Source organism: Leuciscus leuciscus (genome assembly GCF_965113295.1).
Source record: "Leuciscus leuciscus genome assembly, chromosome: 14".
Taxonomy (NCBI): Eukaryota; Metazoa; Chordata; class Actinopteri; order Cypriniformes; family Leuciscidae; genus Leuciscus; species Leuciscus leuciscus.
Genome location: NC_138738.1, coordinates 28896142 through 28917839, shown reverse-complemented (window position 1 = coordinate 28917839; position 21698 = coordinate 28896142). Strand labels below are relative to the sequence as shown.

The 21698-nt window shown below is 39.5% G+C and overlaps 1 protein-coding gene across 4 annotated transcripts in view; it reads right to left on the bottom strand.

Moving 5' to 3' along the window:
* The window catches only part of agap1 (ArfGAP with GTPase domain, ankyrin repeat and PH domain 1), a 217092-nt gene that overhangs the window by 66919 nt on the left and 128475 nt on the right, over positions 1–21698 (bottom strand). For all 4 annotated transcript variants that reach the window (XM_082136709.1, XM_082136710.1, XM_082136707.1 and 1 more), the window contains 4 exons: positions 19634–19761; positions 18883–19038; positions 17854–17946; positions 1749–1853 (listed from right to left, as the gene is read on the bottom strand). In XM_082136709.1, coding sequence (XP_081992835.1) covers positions 1749–1853; positions 17854–17946; positions 18883–19038; positions 19634–19761 — 482 coding nt within the window. The remainder of the gene's footprint in view (positions 1–1748; positions 1854–17853; positions 17947–18882; positions 19039–19633; positions 19762–21698) is intronic.

Below are 21698 nucleotides of genomic sequence, written 5' to 3'. Positions count from 1 at the left end.
AAAGGGATACTCCACTTTTTATTTGGAAATAGGCTCATTTTACAACTCCCCCAGAGTTAAACAGTTGAGTTTTACCATTTTCGAATCCATTCAGCCGAACTCCGGGTCTGGCGGTACCACTTTTAGCATAGCTTAGCATAGATCATTGAATCAGAGAGTTTCGATGTTTTTCCTATTTAAAACTTGACTCTTCTGTAGTTACATCGTATACTAAGACCAACTAAGACCATATCAGTAATCATTATGGACAATGTCAGTAAAGATTAGGGCGACTTTTACCTTCAGTAAAAAGGTCCGGAAAAATTACCTCAGGTAATACTAATCCCGTGCGAATAGACCCACTGTTTATATGAATGTAAATATTTCGTAATTTCCTATTTAAAAGTAGTTTTCCGCGTTTTTTCAAGTATGGAGGCGCTTGAAAAAGCATTCAGTTGCGTTCTAGACGCTGGGACACGTCTGTGGCCAAACTCAAGTGTTTACATACCATTCAGATGAGAAAGAAGATCGAAAGCACTTGTTAGAGGCACGAAACATCTATAGGCAAGTGCCTATTACCAACATAATCCAATCGGAAGTTAATTAATACATCGTTCGACCGGCCATAACTATTATATATATGTAAATATAGGTTATATGTGTTTGCGCACGTGATATCAGGAAGCAACGTAATATGCACATGACGACAGGAGGGTGACGGCGATGCGCAAATCGAGTTATCCCTCCCACTTCTGCTAGTTTTCCTGAATTTCTTATCCCGTTGCGAATTGGCCATTAATATTACAGACATCCTGTGGTAAAATGACATTACTCCATCTATCCGTCAGAATAGGGCTATATTGTGAGAAAGAACAAACTGTGCGCTTGCGATCTGCTAAAATATTATTGACCTGACACGTTATTTTATTATTTTGTCCAGATGCATATTTTTTTACTATCAAAATGACGGAAAGCATCTTAAATGACCAGTCAAAGTTTTTCAAATTCAGTAAATGACAAAAAAGAAAACCGCTGCAGGGAGCATGAAACCATGAAAATGAAAATTAAGGACATTTGTGTTTACTTTTGTACAATAAACAATTTTGATACTGTGTCGGGTTGCCACTTGGATCATTCCAATGTTAAATCTGGGTCCTGAAACACAATCCTTTAGCTGCCCAAGGATAATTATTATATAATATGCAACAGCTCAATTTAAGATAGTAAGACTTTTGTCTTACTATCTTAAATTGTACAAGAACTGATCTATGACTATATGCTATCCATGTCTTCATCCATCCATTCTATAGTTTTTTTTTTTCATTTGCATCTGTGATTTGTAGAATTACTCTGGGATTGGTTAGTGCTAACAATAAGGTCTGGTTGCAGTCCAAAAAAAAAAAAAAACCCAGAGAGGAAAACAACCAATAAAAGACGGCCATTTCCATTGGTGTGTGGGCAAACAGGTCGTCAAAGCTGGTGATTATGACAAGCTATTACAGCGTTATATTACACATCAACAGCATCAGCCGTGTGCAAACAGATGAGGCAGTAATTAAGGACAAGACCATGTCATCAGACACCATGCTTACTGAAGCGGACACGATAATCCGTTAAACGTCAGTGAAAAGGACATAAAAAAACAGGATGTTGCAGTGATGGACGAATAGAGAACAATATTAACAGGGCAGGACCAATAGGATGAGGAGAAAGGCAGATGCAATACACGTGTACAGGCCGTGTGTGTGTGTGTGTGTGTTGGCACTTACATGCAGACTGGGATGATACGTGAGGACTCCGTTGTCACAAAGTGTGACATATTTCTTCTTCCACTCTTTGTTCAGTGACTTGCCGCTTCTTTTCAACAACATGCCCTGAGAGACAAAAAAAAGAAAAAAAATGAAGATGCACAGTTAAACCTTCATTACCAAAAATAAACACTTGTTGAAATAATCATTTATTAATTTCTTTCACACAATAAAACATGTTTGTCTGAAAAATTGTTTATGAGTTGCAAGAAAGGGCTAAAACTGTCTGTGGTTCATAAAAAATCTCCCAATGACACAAAAAAACCACACTCTGTTATATTGTACTCAAGTGGACGGACAGTTTATTTGCACACTTTGAGGAGAGCGAGAAAAAAAAGTGCACCCTGTGCTACATTCCCCTTGGAGTGTTAGCGAGCACATTAGCACTATGACACGAGCACTAACCTTCCTCTCCTACGCACATCAGTGGCGGCTGACTGCCCGTTAAGGGTCCGGACGCCCACACCTCATTTCAGCCAAATTCATTAGGCAAGAAGGGAATAAAACTGTCCGTTGATTAGCAATTACGCTGCAGCGGCGGCGTGTCACTTCGCTGGACTTGTTAAACATTAACGTGCAGACAGGACGGATAATAATAGATTTCTTGCTCTGGCTGCCACGGAGCGTGCGACATCAGAGCCGACAAGTTTCTGTCACTCTCTGCCTATTTCACTTCTTGTTGTTTTTCTTTGTCACTCCACAGCCTGAATTTTCATAAAAAAATGCCACGATCCCTAACTGTCACACACCATTAAACTGGCCTAATTATGTGGTAATTGGTATCCAAACAGTCTTAAAAAAAAAAAAAAAAAAAAAGAAGGATTTACTGAGAGGACTGACAGTAAAGTGTATTTGACAAATTTAGTTTCTGAAGCGGAAAACCTGTAAATAATAAACTTCACTTTGTCAATCTTCAAAATACAGAGTATTTTGCTTGATTTTGTTTAGCTTTTTAGCAGAGAATGAAATAAGAATACATTTTTTAAAAATCATTTTTAGTAACAATATTACAAACAGAATTTTTTATTTTAAAAATAAATGAATGTTGTTGATCTTATTGTTAATTTATTTTTTGCATAAGTTTGTTTATTTTTTTCTTGACCTTGTAATTTTGAATTAAAACGTCAATGACAGGCTTCTCTCTGGTGATGTATGCCGGACTTCTCTATTCATTTAGTCATCATAAACCCCGCCCCTGTATTACAATCAACTGCAAACTTGCATTCAGATCTTACCCCATCCAATCAAAAACTGACGGGTTGACCAAGGCCCTTGAGATTTGGGATCAAATAAAAAATATAAAATAAAAATACACTTTATTGTATTTTTATTTCACTTTTATTTTGGGAAGCCTTTACTTCACTACATTCTAAAGCATAATGTTGTACTTTTTACTAGTTAGGGCCCGAGCACCGATGGTGTGAGGACCCTCTTGGAATTGCTCTGTTTATTATTATTATTCTTCTCCGCATTTAATCGCATTTTTGAGGGCCTAAACATGCTCGAAAACTCACGAAACTTTGCACACGTGTCAGAACTGGCGAAAATTTACATCTGATATAGGTTTCAGAATTGGGCGGGGCAAAATGGCTCGATAGCGCCACCTATAAAAGTTCAACGGAGTGCGCCTCCCGCTATGTTCCACGTACGTTTACGAAATTCGGTACATACATGTAAGGACCTAATACCTACAAAAAAGTCTCTTGGAGCGTAGCCCTAAACACAACAGGAAGTCAGCCATTTTCAACTTCCTCTCAGATTTTTGTGCAGTTTTTGCCATTTTCATGCCTCATACTTTAACGAACTCCTCCTACAGTTTTAATCTGATCATCTTCAAATTTGGTGAGTGTAATCTTAAGGCCTTTGCGACGTTAAATTGCGAAGATCTTGAGTTTTCGTCGAAGGGCGGGTCCTCGGCGGCCTGACAAATTTCGATGTTTCGCCATGAAACAGGAAGTTGCTGAAACTCAGGCATGGAATGTCCAATCTGCCCCAAACTTCACACGTTTGATAAGCGTTCTGTCCTGAACACATGACCATGCTCATATTCAGTTACAGTCATAGCGCCACCTGCTGGCAACAGGAAGTGACATGTTTAACATTGTTGTGAACTCCTGATAACATATAAAAAAGTGCCAGCAAGTGCTAAGCATGCTAACAACATACTAGACACATGCTAAAACATGCTAGCAAACACTTAGCTAATTGCTAAAGCATGCTATTACTGCAATTAAATAGGAATTTGCTGTAACTCAGGCACGGAATGTCTAATCTGCCCCAAACGTCACACATTTGATAAGAGTCATGGCCTGAACACATCTACATGAGAATATTCAGTTATAGTAATAGCGCCACCTACTGGTAACAGGAAGTGTCATGTTTAACACGTTGATGCCGTTCTAGCAACATGTTAAAAATGCCATTGACTTCTAAACATGCTAGAAACATGTTAAAACATGCTAGCAAAACTTAGCTAAGTGCTAAAGCATGTTAATTCAATGAAACAGGATGTTGTTGTTACTCAAGAAGGCAATGTCCAATCTGCGCCAAACTTCACACGTTTGATAAGCGTTCTGTCCTGAACACATGACCATGCTCATATTCAGTTACAGTCATAGCGCCACCTGCTGGCAACAGGAAGTGACATGTTAAACACTGTTGTGGACTCCTAATAACATATAAAAAAGTTCCAGCATGTGCTAAACATGCTAACAACATACTAGAAACATGTTAAAACATGCTAGCAAACACTTAGCTTAGTGCTAAAGCATGCTAATACTGCAATTAAATAGGAATTTGCTGTAACACAGGCACGGAATGTCCAGTCTGCCCCAAACTTCACACGTTTGATAAGAGTCATGGCCTGAACACATCTACATGAGAATATTCAGTTATAGTAATAGCGCCACCTACTGGTAACAGGAAGTGTCATGTTTAACACGTTGATGCCGTTCTAGCAACATGTTAAAAATACCATTGACTTCTAAACATGCTAGAAACATGTTAAAACATGCTAGCAATACTAAGCTAAGTGCTAAAGCATGCTAATATAATGAAACAGGATGTTGTTGTTACTCAAGAAGGCAATGTCCAATCTGCGCCAAACTTCACACTTTTGATAAGCGTTCTGTCTTGAACACATTACAATGCTCATATTCAGTTACAGTCAAAGCGCCACCTGCTGGCAACAGGAAGTGACATGTTAAACACTGTTGTGGACTCCTAATAACATATAAAAAAGTGCCAGCAAGTGCTAAACATGCTAACAACATTCTAGAAACATGCTAAAACATGCTAGCAAACACTTAGCTAATTGCTAAAGCATGCTATTGCTGCAATTAAATAGGAATTTGCTGTAACACAGGCATGGAATGTCCAATCTGCCCCAAACTTAATATGTAACATGCAAGAAACATGCTAGAAACACATAGCTAAGTTCTAAAGCATGTTAGAAATGCTAAAGGAAGTTGTTGTAACTCAAACATACAATATCCAATCTGCCCCAAACTTCACAGACTTCATAAAAGTCCTGCACTGAACACATCTACAAAGCAATATTCAGATATATAACCCCACCTACTGCCAACAGAAACTGAACTGGTTAACACAGTAATGCAGTACTAACCACATACCTATTGTGTACTAAGCATGCTAAAAACATACTAAACATGCTAGCAACTACTATATACTGTATACCTCCTTAAATGCACATTGCCCAACCATGCTCTGTCTTCCTAAAGCCAACGAGTGACGATGGCACGGGTGCGAGGGCCCTTTCATCGCTGCTTGCAGCTTTAATTAATAAAAATATTATTTATTAATTCATTAACGTTATTTTGAACTGAAGGAATCGTCACCCGCTCAGATGCGATGGTGTCCAATTCGTGAATGAGCTGATTCTTTTTTTAATGAACCTGTTCAATCGTTTCGCAAATCGCACTGAAAAATTCATTTGTGGACTGGACCGATCCGATTGCATCTGTTCTTGAGTCAACAACTCACTGATTCAAATGATCCACTCAGAGCGAGTCTCCAGGTAACAGTTCACTGCATTCACATGCCTGACTCAAAATGAGCGAAGAATGGAAGATCCTCAAAGCTTGAGTGTGCGCGAACTGATGGCGTGAAAAGGAAGTTACTAATGCTGAATTTTAGGATTTATTATTGTAAATGAAAATCATATTTAGGTCACGATTGTCAGTTGTTTGTGAACTATATCTGCTGTAAAAGGGTGAGAATTGTACAAGCCCATAGTATGAAATGTCTGAATGTGGATCACCATATTTGTGAATCACCATCTGAAAGCAGGTTTACATTAAAAACTAAACATAATGGAGTTTCAAATTATCTAAAACTAGAATGAACATACTTTTTTTTTTATATATATACTAAATGGTATATATTGTTATTTAGACTTGTTTGCACAATTTTCAGAAATTATCCAGCAGCCATAATTATCTAGCCAGCAGCCATCACCCTCTAGCCCAAGACTGGTTGCCCACTGAAGCTAAGCAGGGTTGAGCCTGGTCAGGACCTGGATGGGAGACCTCCTGGGAAAACTAGCTTGCTGCTGGAAGAGATGTTAGTGAGGCCAGCAGGGGGCGCTCACCCTGTGGTCTGTGTGGGTCCTAATGCCCCAGTATAGTGATGGGGACACTATACTGTCAAAGAGCACCGTCCTTCGGATGAGACGTTAAACCGAGGTCCTGACTCTCTGTGGTCATTAAAAATCCCAAATTTGCCCATTGCCCACTGTCCATCATGGCCTCCTAATCATCCCCATATATACTGATTGGCTTCATCACTCTGTCTCCTCTCCACCAGTAAGCTGGTGTGTGGTGAGCGTTCTGGCACAATATGGCTGCCGTTGTGTTATCCAGGTGGATGCTGTACAATGGTGGTGGTTGAGGATATTCCCCCTTCCATATGTAACAGCGCTTTGGGTACCTAGAAAAGCGCTATATAGCGCATTATTATTATTATTATTATTATTATAATAAGGTAATGAGGCCTGTGTCTGTTCTGAGATCAGTCGGTCACCCTGGGTGATGGAGCTATACATGTGGGAGGATGTTCCCTTAGGTCAGTCCACATCTCTGTACACCCTAAACCCAGTGTTCAAGACAAGAGAAGAGCGCTTCCTGCGTAAAATAAAACAGGCTCTCCTGCTGAGTGGTAAACACAAGTTGACGAGTTATAACAAGGGTGCAGCCGCTAGCGGCCCATCTGTCACATAGGGTGAATATCCATTACTTCATTAACTAAGACTGAGGCGTGTGTGTGTGTGTGTGTGTGTGTGTGTGCGTGTGTGTGTGAGAGGCTGAGGGGAAAAAAGAGCAAGAATGAAAGAGGGGAAAAGAGGAAGAGAAAGAAAGGAAGGGACAGATTGAGAGAGAAACAAGATGATCTTTTAATGACGGTGTGTGTGTGTGTGTGGTCTCTCCAGGCATGTTGTGTTGAGCAGGTAGCTGTGTTATGTCTTCTACCTCGGCCTGGTTTGGATCTAGGTATATTAATTTTGCACATCCATCGGGAAGGTGACAAGCGATCATTCAGCAGGAGAGGCTAATTGAACACCACGTCGCTTCTCTGATGGGAGTAATCGTTCATTATTTAAGGCTCGGGCCAGTGACACCCAGCTTGCCCCTATTTTACCCTCCCCTGGTTGACAACCTGCAAGGTCTTCTAATGTTGCAAAACGGGGGACAAAAAAATAAATCTCACGCAGACATTTCCTACTCACTACAAGCCAGCAACTGCAGCAGCGGTCTACTCAAATTCGTTGTTTAAATATAAACAATTAAATGGTGGCTACAATACAAAAATAAAATAAAAATATAAAAAAACATCTTCATGACAAATTTATTCTAACATTCATTAAATAATGAAGACAACAGTTTAAGAAAAAATATACTGAATATGTAATATAGTGGATGTATTTAGCAAAATGCTCCTCTCTAGAGGAGAATTTGAATTTTGTAACAAATTAATAATAAAAATCTACAAATAATGTGTAGAGAAGTTTTCTTCACGCATTAACTGAAAACAGTATAGACTAAAATATCTATTCATCAAACTGAAGATCAGAAAATTAATTCGGTCAAATATTTTCAGTGACAAAATATGGAAGGATGGGTGGATGGAATTAGACAGACAGACTGTACACAGACAGACAGATAAGTTGGTGGACATAGATCTTAAAAAAAGAAAAGAAAAAAAAAGGCTTAAATAGTACATCAGTAAGTTGTCTTTGTCAAGCCAACATAAGACAATGCAAAGTCAGAAAATGTATATTCCCATTCTTTTCCTGGAAGGAAAACAACCGGAACAGGGTGAGCGTCCATTACAAATAAACTTCACGAACAAACAAAAGCCTCTAATCTGTGCACTCTTCCATTAAAAGAAGCTGATGTGCTCTTATCAGTGCGTTATCCTCTTCTTTCAGCTCTTCTCATTTCTCCCATTCTTTGATAACAAAAGGAGAGGTTAACCGGGAGATGAATGCGGACTGTGGCATGGGTGTGGACAGAGTCAGTATGGTGGACAGGATCCGTCTCCTATGAGTCCGCTTCGGACAGCCGCTTAACAAAAGGCTTGGGTGTTTGCCCACACTGGCCTTATTGTTCTTGGGCGCTCCAGAGAGAAGGGCGCTAAATTAAGTGTGTCATCCCAACACTGGCTCGCCTCCGGCCCTGTCACTGTGACTGAATGTGTACGCGTGTGTGTGCGAGGGAAGTGGGGCCACGTGAGTGACACGGTGTGAAAGCTGGAGGTCTCATATCGCTGCGGCCATCTGATCTGGCCAGTGCAGGCAGTGAGAGGACACACCCCCCCAAAAGACATTTATCATTTAACGACAGGCACATTCTCTCTCGCTGACAAACACACCTGAATTAGGCTAGAAATGGCAATACTCATTAGTATAGAATTATCCATGTTCTCTTGCACAGTGATTCCCAAACAGGTTCTATTTTACTTTGATAAAGCTATAAAACAGAAATGTTTCTGTATAGACAATATATTGAGAAGAAAATTTTAACTGAGACTTGGGGATACATATAGTTTCAATCGAGTTTTTTTGTCTGATAATGAAAATAAATGACATCTAGGAGAGAGTTATTTTTCTTAAATCAATGTCTTCATAACTACACTCCTGACCATGTTAAATACTCACTCAGGAGTCCGATATTGATGAACAGACAGTAAAGTCGGTATTGTGAGGTTCATTGTAGCTCTCAGCTTTAAACAATAACACGTCAAGGTCATCAAGGAGCTTAATGAGTGGTTAAAACACTCCCCTGAAAGCTTAAACCAATCGAAGCCAGTGGATACTGGCAACAAGAGATTAGCCAAATCTAAACAGAGAGCACTGATTGATGTTTATGTATTTGGTTAAATTATTTTCAAGCTAAAATTATACAGGGAAAAGAAGAAAAAAAAAATCTAATTTGCGGGAGGTTAGTGTGCATGACAAAAATGCCATCTTGGCCAAAATGGCTCGGAGCAGCGACAACCTTTCCCTGGGAAATGATATTTTTCCAATCCCACAGAAGGCGGATCATGTCACACTCGTTAAAGGCTTGATAGCAGGTCTTTAATATTCACCGTCTTAATTAGGGCTGCAGTTAATTTCATTAAATTCTTTCGGTGCTAAATGAAGCAGATTATGAGACATCTTTTATTGCGAAGCGTGAAATTACAGCCTGCCCGCTGCCAATGGCAGGGCCAAGCTAATGAATTACAGGGTAAATAACACCCGAATTAACCATCCAATTTAACTCCTTACAAAGCACCCCTGCTCCGAGGGGGCAGAACTTCGTCAAACATGCACAGCTCAGTGCTCATCTACGCACCAGAACATGCAATTACAACCATGATACTAATTTCCCTTTATGATGAGGAGAGACGTTTCAGTGCCATTGTATTTCTTAAAAGGAAATTTTAAGAGAGCAATGCACGGTAAAACGTAACGTGTGAAAAGTTTCACTGCACCACCAAACATGGAAAAAGGTCAAAATGCTGTTTAATCTTGAGCCTTGGGAACACATCGACTAGGATGACAAGCAGATATTCAATAAATCAGGCACTGTGGGAAAACAACTGTGATGGAAATTAAAGACAATAATAGATATAGCCTATATATATATATATATATATATATATATATATATATATATATATATATATATTTGAACCAAATGATTTACAACATAAAACACAAAGCAATCAGTGTAGTTCGATTCTGAACAAATGACTCTTATGAGTGTTTTTTGTTTTGTTTTTACCCTTACTGTAGCATTTTGTTGTAGGCCTACCTAGTTTGTTAGTCTTAAATCAGTATAGTTCCTGACTGGTGTGTAGTTAAAGACACACATTATGATTTTGTCAGCAGTATTTTATACAAATAAATTAACATTTTTGTGCAAAAGGAAAAACATGCTGTTTTCGTGCATGTATCTTTAAATGCAAATGAGCTGCTGCTCCCCTCCCGTTTTCCAGAAGAAGGCTGAGCCTACAGCTCATGTCTCGGTCAGCCAAAAACTAAAACATCTGTTTGGTTTTGATTATCATCTCTATCGTGGTCACGCTCACGTGACATTGCAGTTCCTCATCATCATGAAAGTTTGTTATCTGCATGCGTTTTAAAGCCTTCTGATTTATGGTTTTCTGAGTGCACACCCGAAGCACGCGCACACAAAGCTGCCAGACGGCGCGTCCTGTGAGTATGAAACGAATTTCACATGTTCGTGCGCTTAAACTGTCAAATACACACAAGGTTATGTCCAAAACCCACAAAGTTCACATAAAAACATGAAATCACATGTATATTTTAGATCGGTGTATTAAAGTGAAAGCAGCGTAATATACACTGCTTACTGCTATATATGCTGTTAATATGAATCAAACAACAAAAGAAAAACAGAAAACCACTCACTGGTCTTAATTGAATAACTTATTAGCTTTAATACATATAACTTTCTTACATGAATGCTGCTGTTAAATGCTCTGGCGAGGAGATAAACATGGCGGACTGTGTATAGATCACTCAGGGCGGGGTCTATGCTAATAGGGCGGAGTCTGTCAGCAGTCATGGGCGGGGCCTGTACAATGTGATGTCACATTGCACAGAAACTGCAAACGGCCTGTTCTGAGAGACTGCTTATGATTTATGAGAATTAAAAAGTGAGTGGGTGGATTTTTACCATTATAGGGTGGTTGTGTACACATACTGCAGACACATAATTTTTTAACATGGTTTAATATTCCCAACCCTATGCAATAAAATTTAACACCACAGACCTATAGGTACATTGACATGAGGATGAGGAAAACATAAGTCTTAGCCACTTCTGAAAATTAATTTGTATTAAAGCTTGTGTCAAAATGCCTTTCCGAACAGTTAACAAAGATGTGTGTGTGTGTGTGTGTGTGTGCACGGTAATCGGCTAATTAAGAACGTGGAACAGATGTCGACAGACTCCGGGCTGCACAGGGTCAGTAAACAAAGCTGGCGATCATTAGAGTAACATTAGTTTCTGAACAAAGCCATAAACAACTCTATCAAACAAAACAATTTTTTACAGACAATCCAAAAACCTCGCCAAGTTTCAACAGTTTCAGCATTATAATTGCAGTTCAGCGTGACCTCTGACAAATTTAAATGAGCCATTTAAAAAATAGAAAGAAATAAAAAAAACACTAAAAGCCATTAAAAATGACCACCAGTCAAAACAAACACCATAATATAGTCATAATATATAATAGATGTCAAAACAACCGGGATCTCTGAGGTGATTGGACAAACAGTCGTATTAATAACAAGGCAGAGGGTCAAAGGAGGCTGTGATTGGCAGATGCGAGAGCTGTCATGGCAAATTCAGGTGACACGTCTGACCTCACCACACCCACTCTGAGGGCTCAGAGAGGCCAGTTTGAAGCCCTCCACAGGGAGACGGCGCTGAAAACGCTCCTCTTTAGCCGTCTAATTGCTGGAGAGTGCGAGCCCACCCCAGCCTCATTACGCTCCAGCAAGCCGTCTGCGTGTTTTAATGAGGAGCATGTTCTAATGAAGGCGTTTTTACAAAGGTTTTATTGTAGCTGAGAGCCATGTTGAGAGCGTAACCTTCAGCTCAGGAGTCAGGACAATAACCTTCGTAATGAGATCACAGCGAATGGCAAATAAACTGCGACAAGGTCTAAGAGAATAAAACTACCTTAAGCATGTGCACATTCACAGTAAAAAAACAACACTACTGAATGAGTTCACACCAGTTTTGTGTCTTTGTTTTTGTGCAGTTCTGTAATTAAGAGGAAGAATTATGTGTCAACGTTAAAACACAGCACTCAACCAAGCCTTTTCGTTGCTCTTTGCATCTATGGTTAAATAAAGAACCTTCAATATCATGGAATATTTCCAAAGCACAAAAGGTTCTTTATAGTGGAAAAAAAGGTTCTTCAGATTTCTTTTAAGGCAGGGGTGTCCAAATCTTCTCCTGACGGGCCACTGTCCTGCTCCTTTAGCTTCAACTTGCCTGGAAGTTCCTAGAATACCAACTAGACTTTGAATAGCTGGTTCAGGTGTGTTTAATTGGGGTGGAGCTAAACTCTACAGGACTCTGTAACTCTTCCAGGAGCATGAATGAACAGCCCTGTTTTCAGGCAAGATAGGGTTTAAAAAAAAAATAAATAAATAAAAAAAAATCATAGATATCATTATACTTCCCCAGTTGATTGATTCAACAATTGGTCAAATTAAGCTATTTTAAAAGTTTTGTATTTTGTTTATTGGGTGTAACAGAATAAGTTAACATGCTTAAATGCTCAAGAAACATAATTTTTTTATTTACTGTACATTGCAGTACCTGTCTGAAACATGCTGATTACTACAAAGCCTCTACTTCCAAAAAGCCTCTGATTGGCCAAACACCTCAAGCGCTCTTCTTCCAAAGCTTTAAACAATTACAAACACAGTTAATAATGTCAACGGTATTAACGTACCAGTTCGACTTCGAGCCCGAGTCGGATTCTGAAAATGCGGATGATCAAGCCGATAGATTAGAACCAACTTTTCAAGCACGACTTCAGGAGAACATTTCACAGTGGTAAGTAGTCTGTTGTATATAGCCAGCCTTGTACTCTCCCAGGTTCAAGAAGCTGTCCTCTTTAAAATACGCTGTACACAAGCAAACTTTGGGGTTGTACTGCTCAGGAACAGCATTATAAATAAATCTTAACCACATTATAACACTAAAGGAAAAGAAAAACATTAAAAAGCAACATATGACTAATTTGCATACATTTAGAACAGAAATCTGAACATTTGATAAAGCCCAGTTCAAAATTCTTGTTTCATTTTGTAGACTCAAAGGTTGTTACAGAGGGGATTTTGGTTATCTCTTTCAAGCACTCTTTCAAAAATACGGTCAACAGCCAGAAAAGGGTTAAAAGATTTAAATGAATAAAATGTCTCAAATCAGGCAAATGATACATGAACAAACCCCTCTGTAAAAATCTATAGAATATATAGATTGGTGTATGTAAGTGCCACTGAAGTGGAGATGTTCTGGGAACTGCAGAGAACTGCAAGGATATGCGTTGTATTTGAAATCTACAGAAGCAAATAGATAAAGTTCAATAAATTAACACTTAAGGTTATTTTGGATGTTTTCTTTCCAATAATCTAAAAACAACACGTTATGAAAAGCCAACTGGACAAGCATTTAAAAATTCACCAACAAATGTTTTGGGGAATCCAAAAAGGTTTGGCATCAGTGCATAAACCCCCTTTTGGAAATGTAAATTTTTTTTGAGAGTGTTGAGTGAAACAGAAAATCCAAAGCATCAAAAGCAATCGATTTAGTTCAGGACTCATCTGTGTGTGAGTAACTCACTAACAATTACGTCCGTACCTTCAAGGAACAGCTGAACCATAAATCTAATACACTCAGACATCTGCCAAAGAGATTACAAGTTGACGTCCCTCATCAACATCCGGCGACGATGTGCAGCTGAGAGCCAGCACACAAAAGTTCCTCCCAGAGATTGATGCCGTGCCGTGAGTGAGGGATTTCTGGCGAAATCTATAAAAATCACATTCCTGGACCAAAAGAGGTCACTGAAGAGGTGTTAATACGAGGCAGGTAGACTCGGGAAGCACACGCTAATTGGAGAGCAGGTCTAACGCCCAGCAGCCTGCAGTGGCTAGTGAGAGGCGAGGAGGAAGATCGAGAGCGACGCGAGCATGTAAGAGGAAAGACCACAGGGAATTATCAAATCAATTAACATCCAATTCCTAAACGAAGCTCTGCCCCGTGCCTCTGAGCGCAAACTGCTCGGCTGCGTTATCATCTGTGAGGGGACGTGCCCGGGCCGCTTTCGTACTGTTGGTGAAACACTCATCGCCTGAACGTAGCGCCCAATTAGATGGGAAATGCCACAGCAGCAGACGCAGTCACTGATCTGATGGAGGGATTGTGGTCAGCGGCTCCACGGATGCTTGTCTGCGGTGTCTGTCTCTCTATGAGTCTCTTTCCGAGGAGATTCCAAGATGTCACGGGTCAAAAGGATATTACAAATCAAACAAAGTTTGATTAAAGGACCAATGAAGAGTCCCACATAGAATGGGCGTCCACAGAAGTCTGCAGGATCTGAACAAACATCTATTAACTTCTGCAGCATCTAGTTCTGCACAATTAATTAATTAAAGTATAATCAAAATTGTGATATGACTTGATATGATTATTGAAACTTATTACTGACGTTTTTATTAAGAAAATAAGAACTATAATAAAAAAAATGTGAAAAAGTGAAAAACTACTACTACCACTACTACTACTACTAATAATATTAAAATTAAAATAAATGTATTGAGCAATATAATAATGTATAACTTTAATTATAATTATTATTGTTGTTCACTATAATAATAATAGACTTATTTTTCAAATATACTATTCTAATAATATAATAATATGTATATTATTATGTCTATGTTTATCATTAGAGTTATTAAAATATATATTATTGCTAATATTTTGTTAATATTCATGTTGATTGTGTTCCAAAAAATTGTGAATTTAAGGTAGAATAAGATATCACAACTGAAAAGCGAACTGAAAAAAGATTCAAGTCTAGGTACAATGTGACCACACAAGTTGTCATTTTGCCTTGATTTCTAAGCAATAAACATTTATCATATCACAGTTCAAATTCCAAATGCAGAATATAAGTGTATATATATACATTTTAAATATATAAAATCAAAATCCGCATAGAAAATGCAAAACAGTGCCTTTGGGCCAGCCAGTGGGATTCAATAAGGACTAGCATGAAGCTGAAGCACCAGTGAGTGAGCGAGAGGACAGCAGGGAGAACTGAAACACTGTGCACTGCAGAGGCTGGGGAGCTCTGATTGATCTCCTCATGAGATGAGGGACACCACTGGAGCCTCTGATCAGCGCAAGAGTGTGTGCGTAAGTGTGTGTGTGTGTGTGTGTGTGTGTGTGTGTGTGTGGGGGGCAGGTTCTGTCTGACACCAAGGAAATTAATCCCTCATTTATGTACCTGCAGTGTCAAGAGGCTGAGAGATGCTTCAGAGATATGGCTCTGCGCCAGGCCACCCGTTAGACACTCTATCCGCTAATGCCTCACTATACTGCAGGCTCTCTATGTAACATTTAAATAAAACTTTTCTTTCAGTACCTATAAAACAAGAGCACATAATGAAGATTCCCTATTATAATTCAACATAAAACTTGGAGTCCCTCCATTGAAAGTCTATTCACCCAAAACGCAGATGCTTCAAAACGTTCATTAAGAGATTGTAAAAGAAATCCATATAAAACAAGTGATTTAATCCAAGTCTAATGAAGATGAACAGATTTAATTTAGGCTTTTGTTCATATAAAAAACATTGATCAGAGAACGTACATAAAGCACTCAAATTTGGTAAACAAAAGCTCAAACATGCTTGATTGATGCCCGAGGTTCACTCTCATGTGGCACGCCAGTAGGTTTGAGCGTCCGCAAGAACCAATAAGGTTTGTTCTCACGTGTCAAGCACGGTTGAGCTATTTGAGTGCTCTATGTTTGCTGATCAATGTTTATATTCGAACTGTTCATCATATAAGCCGATTGTGTGTCTTCAGAAGACAGGATAACACGGTTGTTCTACATGTTGGGGAACAGCAGCCACCCCTCTCTCTTGAGAACACGCGTTATCGTCTTGATTGCTCTTGGCATCGCACATACAAATGGATCCTAGCGCAAGCCCAGTCGGAAGAGAGTCAGATTATAGCCAGAACCCTGTGCTGCTCTCTTCTCCGCACAGCTGCCTGCTATAGCTCAGCCTTCCCATCTGCCACTAGTGCGGCGCCCTGCTCTCAGCACCGCTGTAGCCGGCCAGCCTCATTTCTTCTTCATTAACCGCCACTGACTTTAACAGGATTTATGCAAATAGAGCCGCAGGAGGTGAGAGATCACTGCTGGCAGCATTAGCACTCGCTTGTGTGCCTCCAAAAAAAAGTACCTCCAAAGTCCCTTTAAGGCAATTCGCTCAGCGGCCATTTAGGTAACGCTTCTGGCCAGCTATTTTCCACCTAGGTAATGTCTGAATAAAAGTATTAATTTCTTTTCTTTTTTAAATCCTATTGCATGAGGGTGCTCTATATAATATATAGTTATGGTTTAAATCATGAATGTCCCACCACTTAACATGTGGCGGATAAATGTTTTTCAAATTTTAAGAGCATTTTTTTAAAGTATGTTTTTTGTAAGAAATAATAATAAAATACTATGCCTAAACTTCTTAACTACCTAATAAACTATTTTTTCTTCTTCAAGAATTGCTTTCCTTTAATAATTATTTTCTTCTTCATTATGATATCAGAACAGTTATATCATCCTGACATTTTTTATTAAAAATATTTAAATGAATTGTAATTTTTTTTTAAATCATAGAATCATCGAAGAGTTCAAGTGATTGCATGTATAACTTGCATTTTAATGTATGGGGGGAAAAAATCGATGTCACATCATTAATCCATAGCTCATATTTCAACAATCGCATTATGATTATACTAAGCAGGATTTTAGTATTACAATGCCACACATGTCAGCGAAGACGCAATGTATTCTCCGATGTCTAATTTGCAGAAAAGAGGGGCCGATTACAGCGCCGCTTCGTTGCCCAGGAGTCTTGTGCAAATGTCCTTGCCTCCTATGGAGCCTCTCAATGTGAACCCAGCGGGTTCCGAACGCAACCCACACATCCAAAAGGTCTGCAGCTTCGCTCTTGAACGCCAGCTGCGCTGTACGGTGGAAGCGCTCCTCCGCTGTGGCACGCTAATAAACACAGATCTCACTTAAAGGCAGCTTTAATCAGAGATGCAATTTGTTCATTAGAAAATTACAAACAAGGCCACGGCGCTGACATGAGAGGGCACGATTAGTGCCGCTAATTACCTGATTCTTTCACTCCAGCTGAGATGCGCAGAGGATGATCTCGTCCCCCCCCCCACCCCCACGCTAGCTAGCGTTTTTCTTTACTCTCTCACTACACACCCTTGTTTGTGACAAATTAAGGCCAAGTCAAACTATCTCTCCCACAGTGTAGACGAGGGGGGGTCGTCTTCACATCACATTCTGCTTCTCACCCCCCCCCAAACACACCACTTGTCAGGGAGGGCTGATGGGAAAGATGGGCCCATATGCAGATTGGTAGACTGCACTTCATTAGGCTCCTCTTAGCTTTTTTTCCATCCCCACGCTTGACAGGGAAAAAGAAGGTGGACGAGTGAGATGGTGTAGGGGTTTTGGCTGTGATGGGGGGGTATAGTGCATTGAGGAGAGAAAAATCCCTTCCCACATCTTATCCTAATGATCTCATTTCAGCACACGGGAGAGCCTGGCTCTAATTGATGTCAAGTGCGTGCTTTCACTGTTAATCAAGAAGATGGCATCAAACGGGCTTCTCGCGGGTCTGAGTACTGATCTGAGGCCCCTTCGTCCACAATACGCCACTGTTGGACTCCAATTATACCAGCCCAGACGGCCGGCCAGATCCTACCTGTTTAATTGGGATAGCGCGGCCACTTCCAATGCTGTCTGCGCGGCCATCCATCCCTTTCTTCTCCCTGTCTGGTTCGCTTCCCTTCCGAGACTGTGGGGGAGAAGACATCATTTTAGTCAAAGGCGAGATAGCTGCTAATTGAGCCTTACTTCAGACCAGATCCAGTTTGGAGTGCAGGGCACACTCTTGACTTCAAAAGTCAAGGGGGTGTGGGAGGGGTCAACTTGACCTTGACGTGACCCCACCCCCCCCCAACTTCTTGAAAGCAAGACGTGGTACATGTGCAGGACATACACTATTAAAGAGCTTACAACACCGGAAGAATGGCTGTCAATTTAAAGGGGTTACTGACCATAGAAAATGTGTGTATATATGTATATATATATATATATATTATTTTTTTTTTTCACACACATACATGTATATATATATATATATATATATATATATATATATATATATATATATATATATATATATATATATATATATATATATATATACACACACAAATAAAATGTATACATACATATATATTTATATTCAAAGTTTGACGTTGGTAAGATTTTGTATTATTTTTGAAAGTCGTCTTACCAGAACATGCTCACCATCGTCATTATCATTACTTGTCATTATTAATGCTTAAAACAGTTGTGCGGCTTAATATTTTGTGGAATTTTTTTTTTTTTTTTTGGGATTCTTTGATGAAACAGAAATCATTTGCAACATTAAAGCATCCTTGCTGAATAAAAGTATTACATTCTTAAGTAAATAAAAAAAATGTAAACTGGCTGACCCCAATCATTTGAACAAAATTGTACATACAAATATGTATATAAATAAAACAATCAAAAAAAAATATATATTTATCATTTTATTTAATTTTTGTTGATGTTGTATTCAATTTGTAACAAATTAAATTAAATGAACTGCTGTTATTGTAGTTTTGTAATTTTACTTACAAAGTTAAGAAACGAATGAACAATTATAATCACGTCTACATGTCTAATGGGAGAGAAGACTGACCGTAAAGAGGTTGGAGCGTCGTTTGGACTGTTTGCGGACGGGTGTAGGGGTGTTGGCAGTTTGGGGTACATCGATACGCAGTTCCTTCTGACTGGTACTGGGAGTGGAGGGAACGGAAGAAGAGTAATCGCTCAAACTGCCTCCACCATTACTGGTCTGTAACACACACACAGAGCGAGGATGACTTAGCAAGAAAAGCAAGAAAATAATCTCATGTTACAAAGAAACACCATAGGCCTCCTTTTTTCTGAGCTTCACCTAAGCCTCTCTAAGCTTGGCTGCACATACACAGACTCACTTGTACACTGCTAATGAGAAATCAATGAGGACTGAGCCATGCGGAAGAGGATTACTGTCAGCAGGGGGATAAAACATAGATAAAGAAACAGTGAATTCTTCAGTGGATTATTCAGGAGACGAGACTTCAATTGACGAGTAAAATTTTAGTCTTAAATGTAACAAGGTCTCATGTATTTTACATATTTGAGTGTTTGACAAGCTACAATAATAATTTTTATTTTTTTATTTTTTTACACCATACTGGTTTTGCATGGAAACCAATTGGGTCAATTTGACACAATTTGTCCAGCCTTTCCAAAACACATCCAAACACTTTGAATGCACACTCATAACCCTAAATAATAAGAAAAAAGAAATCGTTCACAACATTTCAAGAAATAATTTAACAAGCGTTTCAAATCGAACAGGTCACAACCCAACCCAACAGGAAGGTAAAGTGTGTGAGACTCACCTGACTGATATGCACTGCAGACACAGGCGCTGCGCAGACGGAGGAGTGGCTTGGAGAATTGGGCAGTGACTTACAGGGTCCGATTGAGAGTTGTTGTTTCTTCCGGGATGCAACTATTTTCTGAGCCACTGAAATTACAAAGAAATGGAAAAGGTCAGAGGGAGTTTATGCATTATGGAGAAGGACCAACAACAAGTGTGCAGAGAACACAACGCCAGTTTAGTCTGTAGTTAGATGGGTAAAGTGGTCTACTTTATTACCCCTCATGAGAGAGAGAGTGTGTGTGTGTGTGTGTGTGTGTGTGTGTGTGTGTGTGTGTGTGTGTGTGTGTGTGTGTGTGTGTGTGTGTGTGTGTGTGTGTGTGTGTGTGTGTGTGTGTGTGTGGAGAATCGCTAACCCAGGCCGCTCCTAATTTGCCCATCACTCTCCTCCACAGGCAAGCACTCGCCCCACACTCAAAGCCTCCAAGGCCCATTATTTCAACATTTCCCCTCCCTCGACCATTTCTCTTTCCCCCCGATGCTCTGCCCGTGCCAGGAAAAGGGCGGTGTCAGTCAATCGCTCGCCTCTGTCCCTATCGATCGGTTGACGGCCCCTGTGGCAATCTGCGCTCGGCCCACGGAGAAATATTCTACCGCTTCGTCATCTCACGGCTAACGACATTGATCCCATCATGTGGAGAGAAGCTTACGGAGAACCGCTCATTCTTTAACCCATTAATCCCTTAAAACAGACACACGCTGAGGAAAGAAGTGTAGAGAGTGGCTTTTTATTCCCTCTCAGAACTTAACAGTAACTCTTAAGTTGTGAACTGTCAATGCAAAAATGAAATTCTCTGATTAAACACTCCTCCAAACATAATGGTGATTAGATTCATTTTCCCTTGAGCGCAAAACATTCGCCCTCTAGTGTTCGGAAACTTCCTCAATCCCTGAAACTGAAGTGGCTCTCAGGAGGCAGGAGGGAGTTAACGGTCCAAGTGCCCAGAACTCAATTACTCCACTTCCCAATAAATAGGGCCGGCTCTCATTCCGCTATAAATGAAGTCATTGTTTTAATTGGACCTATTAAACGTCTGAGTTTTAATTATGATTCCGTCATAAACATTTACCTTCAGGTGAGAGATCAGATCACTGTCCAAGGGCAAACGGCATGCTACTCTGCTAAAAAAAAAAATCTCTCAACGCAATAGTCTCATGCTCTCCCTGTCCCATCTGCCGCTCCAAGAGAAAAGCTGTGCAGCTGTGTTTATTTAGACTCGTCGTGACACGCTACCACGCTAATCGGCTAATTATAATCATAAACGAGCAGCTCCTCTCATTTCAACAAATGAGAGGAAAGAGAAGCCGCAACAGCAGTATTGTGACAAACTGTTACAAACATCCACAATAAAGCAAAGGAAAAATCTTTAAAAAATCTAGGTTAAAACGAGTTCTTAGAAATGCACTCTTTGTGTTCATGTTGATTTTATATGGTTTTGAAAAACCTAGAATTTTTCAAGGAAAGCATAAAATGATAGAATTTTCTGATGATGAATTTTTACAATAGAATTTTCAAGGAAAATAAATACATTAATTACATTAATACTGTAATTTTCACCTTGTATGCGTGTACGCATCTTAACTCTTTCCCCACCAGCTGTTTTCTAAAAAGTTTCCAGCCAGCACCAGCATTTTTGATCATTTTCACAAAACTTTCATGACCTAGAGAATATTTAGCTGTGTTATATCACTTTACTTTAAAAAACAAAATTTTATTCTAGCTTCATGCATACATTTTTTTTTTCTCAACACTTACATTTTTCATAAAAAAAGAAATAAAAAAACACAACGTTGAACCAAAAGCTGAGACAGATCACGTTCCAGATCGGACTCACGTTCGATGATCAAAACATAGACCATGTCCATCAACACACCCAAAGCTTGCACAGTCCTACAACTCTTCATGGGTTCGACATTTCATTCGGTAACGTTTGGCCGTTTTGATTTATATGCTATTTAATGTTTGATGATCGCTTTAGCTTACATGCAAGTAAGCAATGCTTCCATTGCTTGTTTCTGCTGCT